The following is a 7,476-nucleotide window of genomic DNA, read 5'->3' as shown; positions in this document are numbered from 1 at the left end:
ATAACTAAAGCATATTTAAAAAAATAAATTAAATCGTTGATAAAAATTATATATAAACTGGTAAAAGTTGTTGCGATATATAATCACAATTGTTCATGTAAATCACAATTAATAAAAATTTTATTCATTAATTTTGTTGCCCTACCTAACTATTCATTTAACCTAATAACCAAATAACCCTTAAGCACAAAAAAAATTAAAACACTAAATATGTAACATTGTATAGAAAGAGGATATAGATATACATGCCTAGTTATTCCTTAACACATGTTAACCATGTCTAATTTGAATTTAAAATAAAGATCAAATTCGTTAACGTGGAAAAAGGATTTGCATTAAATTTCACTTGGTAACTTTGCTTTAATTTCTTGTGAATTTTGTGTTAAACTAAGACGAGGATGAGAAGATTTAAGCAATTTCATCTTTATAAATTTTCGTCCACTCCAATAATTGTGAAACCTCAAAATAGTTCGGTTTGTCAATCCTCTTGAGAAATGGGAGCTTGTTTCTTCACTCTCTTTATCACCTTCATCTTCTCTACTACTCTCTTTGTTGTTGCTCTCAATCGTTATTCTAAGAAAAGAAGTCACCAGCTTCCCCCAAGCCCCCCACAATTCCATTCTTCGGCAACCTTCTATGGTTGCTTGTCAAGCCTTTCTCACGTGTTAAGGCCCTTTCTCTTTCCTTACATGAAATATATGGTCCGATTTATACCCTGCATATAGGCTCAAAGCCCTTAATCGTTATTGCCAGTCACTCCCTTGCCCATCAGGCTTTGATTGCTAACGGTGCCATCTTCGCAGACCGTCCCCAAGCAATTGCCACAGAAAAGTTCCTCAGCTGTGATCAACACAACATCACCTTGGCATTCTATGGCCCTAAATGGCTCCGGCTCCGCCGTAATCTTACCTATAATATCCTGCATACTTCAGGATAGCATCCTTTGCAGGTGCGCGTAAATGGGCCTTGGATGCACTCCTAAACCGCCTTAAGTCTCTCTCATCATCTGATGAATATCATCACACTGAAATAAGGGATCATATACAGAATGCACTCTTCAGTTTGTTCACTTTTATTTGTTTTGGTGAGAAGCTTGAAGACATGAAAATTCAAGATATCAAGAACCTGCAGCGACGCCTGCAATCGAGTTTTGACGAATTCAAAGTACTCAATTTGTTTCCATGTTTGGGGAAATTTGTCTTTCTCAAGCGATGGGAAAAGCTTCGTCAGCTTCGACAGGATCAGGAAAAACTAATGGTACCTTTAATAAAAGCCAGAAAGGCGATGAGGGAAGGAAAAAATGAAAAGGATGAGCCTTTCCTTCCCTATGTTGACACTTTGTTTGATTTACAACTTAAAGAGGAAAACAGGAAACTTGAAGAAAAGGAAATTGTGACATTATGCTCTGAGTTCTTCACTGCAGGCATTGATACTACTTCCACAGCTCTAGAATGGATAATGGCTAATTTGATGAAGCACCCACATATCCAAGACAAGTTATTCAAGGAAATCAAAGGGGTTGTCTCAGACGGGGAAGTAGAGATTAAGGATGAAGATTTGAGGAAGATGCCATATCTTAGAGCCATTATCTTAGAAAGTTTAAGGCGTCATCCTCCTAGCCATTTTCTAATCCCACATACCGTAACAAAAGATGTTGTTTTGGGTGGGTTTTTAGTTCCAAAGAACAATATTGTAATTTTTATGGTGGTGGAAATGGGTCGGAATCCGAATTTATGGGAAAATCCAATGGAGTTCAAGCCTGAGAGATTCTTAATCAATGGTGATTTTGATATCAGTGGAACAAAAGAGATTAAAATGATGCCATTTGGGGTAGGGAAAAGGATGTGTCCGGCATATCGTTTGGCAATGCTTCACTTGAAGTATTTTGTGGCAAACTTAGTCTGGCATTTCAATTTTAATGTGCTTGGGAGAAGGTGTGGGTTTGACTGAAAAACATGAATTCACAGCCTTAATGCAGAATCCTTTGGAGGTTCAAATCGCTCCTAGATTGTATGTCCACCGATTTATCTTAATTTTTGATCTATCATATAAAGTCATATTTTAAATATTTTGTTATACTTAGTTATGTCTTTTCGTTATATTAAAATTCGTAACAATAATATAATATACTATAATTGTTTCATTTTATTTTAAAGCATTTTAACTATATTTTTTTAGATTTTCCTTTTTTTAAATAAAAGGCTGGTTTATTAGTAATAAAAAACACTATTCAGCTGCCCAATAAGGCCAAAGCACACAACCCAGTGGGCAGAAACAACTAAGATGATTAAACAAGACCCACCCTATACAACAAATGAAGAAAAGAAAAAATAAAATCATTCAAATCTAAACCATTGACAAGAATATTAATAGATCTTAAGAGTATACATAATATTTAGGGTAAAATATAAAAAAAAAGCCACTTTTTTTTAATTTATCGAAATGGGTCCGGTATTTTATTATTTACCGAAATGTGCCCTTTTTCCCTAAATCGCGTCCACGTCATCGCGAAGTTAGAGGACGTATCAGCAAATTGCGGCCACGTCAGCGCGCTTTGATGACGTGGTAACAAAGCGCGTCCACGAAAGTGCGATTTGTGTCCACGTCAGCAAAGCGCGCTGACGTGGCCGCGCTTTGTTGCCACATAGCGCGCCCCTAGGGACGCGATTTCCCCGTTTTTCCCACATTAGGTTTTTGGATTTTAGGGTTTAGGGTTTCTAAGATTTTTAGGGTTTTGGAGAAAAAGTAAACAAATAAGGGATTAGGGTTTAGGGTTTCCTAATTGTAGGCTTACATCTTCCAATGTGATAGTGCACTCCCCACATGGAAGATGGAATGTGTGCGTCTCGGGTCTCCACCTCTCGATCAACGCACTGATAAGTTTCGGGTCCACCTTGCATCCCCGGCCTATCGTCACCACGTGCCAAAAACCCGCTTCCCGCAGGTAGTTCTCTACCAACGGTGATGGAGGAGCATGCATATTCCGGATATTGCATTCCTATCCGATCTACAGACTTTTATAACAAATAATAAATTAATAATTATCTAAAAATGCATAAATAAAAAAATCTTAAATAATATTTAAAAATTAAATTTAACACTTACCATTTTCATTTGTTTGACGGATATGTGTTGCTTATCAAGATGAGTCAATTTTCCGGCCATTGCTGAAATCGTACAAATTTTTACGATTTAAAAAAATTTTAAAAAACAATTTTTTAAAATTATTTAAAAATAGGGATTTAAGAGAAATTTAAGAGGAAATTAAGAACAAATTGAGATTAAATATGGATTTCAGAGAAATTTGGAAGGAATTTGAGAGGAAATTTAGAGGAAATTGAGAGGAAATTTGAGAGAGGATTAGTTTGTGAAAAAAAAAGGGTGGGGGTATTTATAGATTTTTTTTTGACCGTTGGGGGGGGAACGGTCAAAAAAATGACCGTTGCTCTGTTCACGCGCGGAGCAAATCGTGTCCCTAGGGGCGCGCTACATGGCAACAAATCGCGGCTACGTTAGTGCGCTTTGCTGACGTTGACTCAAATCGCGTTACGTGGATGCGATTTGCTGACACGTTCCCTAACTTCGCGCTAACGTGGACGCGCTTTAGGGGAAAAGGGCCCATTCCAGTAAATAATAAAATACTGGGCCCATTTCGGTAAATTTTAAAAAAAAAAGACTTTTAATGGTAAATTGTCCTAATATTTATATGGAAAAAAAAGTGTTGGCAGAATGAAGGGAAGACATGGGTGAGACAAGGCCAGTGCCAAGGAGAGAGAGCCCATGGGGAATGCTAGAAGTTGACAACGTAAGGCTCATCGTTGCAACGATCGAGCTGAAGATGTTATCCAAGTATTTCTTTTTCCTTTTCTTCTTATTCTAAAAAATGGAAAATGGGAAAAAATTTCATATTTCATATGTATAAATCATATACAGATATTTAAAATTAAATTTAGAACTAAAAGTAAATAATCATATACAGATTTTTAAATAATCACTACTCTCATATCAAAATTTTAAAAACTTAATCAAATTAAATAAGAATTCAGTTAAAATTAATCTCAAAATTAATTAAAACAAAAAAAAATCTATTTTTTAAAGAATAATTCAATATGCAATTCAACTTGACCAACAAAATTCAATTCAAGCTGTTAAATTTTAACTCTAAAATTAAATTAAAATTTAATTCAATTCAATTTTATTCAAGATGTCTAAATAAATCTCTAATTCAATAAAACCAAATCTAAATAAGTTTGAAACTGAATTGGCTGGACAAAATAAGGTATCTACATTAGTGTTGTGTGGGTTACTTGATAACAACATTTTATTGTTGTTAAAATAATTTTTTGACAATAACATTTAGTCGTTGAGTAATTTAATATACAACCAATTAAAATGACATAACAAAATAATATCCGACAACCATTACGATAGTGTTATGTAAAAAATTTAGCACCTAAATATACATAGCTGCGAATTTTATTATACAACCAATGTATTACTGTTACGTAATAGTTTTTGTAATTGAAATATTATCATAACCAACTACCTGATAACTAAAATATATTTAGACAAATAAATTAAGCCGTTGAAAAAAATTATATATATAATAATTAAAAATGACTTTTCGATTTGCAAAGTTGTTACGTCGACTTTAGGCAACAGAGGAATAAACAAATACCCCGCAATGACTTTTTAACTTTATGATACAATTTTCACAATGATGATTCAAGATTTCATAATGAATTTTAGCGTTGTTAATTCCTATTTTTCTTGTAGTGTAATCAATAAATTCAAATAATTGATGTCTGATGTGCTTATCAGCATCTGCCTTCAATCGATTGCGAATATATGAATATAGGATACTTGTAGGTACCCAAATCCACAATTCTAATGCTATCCTTAAATTTAAATTGTTTTTGTAATAAATTTTATATAAAAATATAAAAATAAATAAATATACACCCATAATTTTATTTATTACTTTTTACAATGAACAATTTTAAAATCTATTCAAAATTACTTGTAACACCAATATAATAAAAAAATTTAATTATACTATGTAAGGAAATTTTTACAACCATAGATATAGATATAGATATAAATATAGATACAGATAAGGAAACCTAATCACAATGGTTCATGTCTATCACAATTAATAAAAGTTTTATTCATTAATTTTATTGCCCTACCTAATAATTAAATAACCTTTAAGTATAAAAAATAAAACACTAAATATGTAATTGTGTGGTTTGGATGCCTATTTATGCTTTAACACCTGCCAACCTTGCACAATTTGAATTTAAAATGAAGAGCAAATTAGCTAACTTGGAGATTTGCATTTAGGGTCTGTTTGATTGCCAGTAAAATATTTTCCGTAAAATGATTTCGGGAAAATGTTTTACTTTTCTGTAAAATGATTTACTGGAAAATATTTTCTAGTGTTTGATTGAATCTGTGTAAAATATTTTCGGCTGTTTAGCAGATTTCCTGGAAATATTTTTCGAAAAAATTGTTTTTACATATATTGATATATATTAATAAATTTTTATATTTTAAATTATTTTTACATATATTGCAATGATTTATTTATAATAATACTCAATTATTAAGCTACAATATTAATCGTTATAAATTGAAAAAAATTAATATCAAATAAATTATTTGTAATTGTGTTAAAAAAACAAGTATTGAATAATTAAAAAAATAAGTTACTGGAAAATCGATAAACAGAAGCAATTTTCTACCAGAAATGAAGGAAGGAATGAAGGAGGCGATAGAGAGGAGAGCACGGAAAATGTCTTACGGAAATTGAAAGGGTAAGACATTTTCCCTAAAATATAACCCATTTTCCCTTGTTTTGGAGTTCATTTTCCAAATGGAAAATGTTTTCCGCCAATCAAACGCTGGAAAAGTTGGAAATGATTTTCCGGAAAATCAATTCCTTCAATCAAACAGACCCTTAATTTCACTTGGTCACCTCGCTTTAAATTCTTGTGAATTCCGTACTAAGCTAAGGCTAGGAGTAGCGATGTCAATTGGGTGGGATGGGTGCGGGTGGACCCCATCCCCTATTTATGCTTTAACACCTACCAATCCTACCAAATTTGAATTTGAAATGAAGAGCAAGTTAGCTAACATGGTGATTTGTATTAAATTTCACTTGGTCACCCCGCTTTAAATTCTTGTGAATTCCGTGCTAAACTAAGCTAAGACTAAAACCATCCTTGCCCCACCACCCAAATGAGTCCCAGACCGACCTAATTCTCGCTATACTTCATAATATATTTATAAGTATCAGTTAAATAAATATAAACAAAAAAAAAATTTATGAAAAAAGTATGAAATATCTGTCTTCCGAACTCCCACCACATATGTGACATTATTCCAACGGTCACTATTTTAAAAAAAATTAGTCATGAATGTGAGTTGAGTATTGGTATTAAAATTAAAGTTTTATAAATGTTTGGTTTTTTAAATATGCTTATTGTATTATGTGGGGTAGGTGGGGTCGGGGCGAGTACAAGATTATATCCACACCTGCCTCACCACCCACGACGGATCTAGTTTTTGTCACCATCCCCACCCCACCACCCGCGAAACTTTTACCTATCCTCACCCAATTGGGTGTGAAGTGGGGCGGGACCTCGCGAAACCCGCTCCACTGACGCCCTTAACCAGGTTAGGAGGAGAAGATTTAAGCAATTTCATCTTTATAAATCTTTGTCCGCTCAAATAATTGTTAAAGCTCAAAACAATTAATTTGTCAATCCTCTTGAGAAATGGGAGCTTGTTTCTTTACTCTCTCTATCACCTTCATCTTCTTTACTACATGTTCCCCTAGGCCCGCCCTCAATTCCATTCTTCGGCAACCTTCTATGGTTGCTTATCAAGCCTTTCTCATGTGTTAAGGCCCTTTTTCTTTCCTTACATGAAAGATATGGTCCGATTTATACCTTGTATATAGGCTCAAAGCCCTTAATCGTTATTGCCAGTCACTCCCTTGCCCATCAAGCCTTGATTGATAACAGTGTCATCTTTGCTGACCGTCCCCAAGCAATGGCCATTGATAAGTTCCTCAGCTGTGATCAACACAACATCTCCTCGGCATTCTATAGCCTTACATGGCTCCGACTCTGTCGTAATCTTACCTATAATATGCTGCATACATTGCGAATAAAATCCTTTGCATGTGCACGTAAATGGGCCTTGGATGCACTCATCAACCACCTTAAGTTTCACTCATCATCTTATGAATATCATCACACTAAAATCAGAGAGCCTATACAATATGCACTCTACTATTTGTTCACTTTTATTTGCTTTGGTAAGAAGCTTAAAGACAAGAAAATTCAAGATATCAAGGACCTGCAGCGACGCCTACAGTTGAGCTTTGACGAATTCAAAGTAGTCAATCTGTTTCCAAGTTTGAGGAAATTTATCTTTCTCAAGCGATGGGAGAAGCTTCGTCAGCTTTGA

The 7,476-nt window shown here is 34.0% G+C and overlaps 1 protein-coding gene and 1 pseudogene across 1 annotated transcript; both read left to right on the top strand.

Moving 5' to 3' along the window:
* Positions 1–577: 577 nt before the first annotated feature.
* Positions 578–2,106, top strand: LOC107950028 (cytochrome P450 89A2-like; annotated as a pseudogene).
* A 1,636-nt stretch (positions 2,107–3,742) lies between these two features.
* On the top strand, positions 3,743–7,476 carry LOC107950029 (cytochrome P450 89A9-like). The gene is made up of 3 exons (XM_041089850.1): positions 3,743–3,849; positions 6,503–6,624; positions 6,965–7,476. The coding sequence occupies exons 1-3, from the start codon at positions 3,743–3,745 to the stop codon at positions 7,474–7,476; spliced, it is 741 nt and encodes a 246-aa protein (XP_040945784.1).

Source organism: Gossypium hirsutum, chromosome D03 (assembly GCF_007990345.1).
Source record: "Gossypium hirsutum isolate 1008001.06 chromosome D03, Gossypium_hirsutum_v2.1, whole genome shotgun sequence".
NCBI lineage: Eukaryota > Viridiplantae > Streptophyta > Magnoliopsida > Malvales > Malvaceae > Gossypium > Gossypium hirsutum.
Note: the sequence above shows the minus strand (reverse complement) of the source record. Positions and strands in the feature narration are given on the sequence as shown.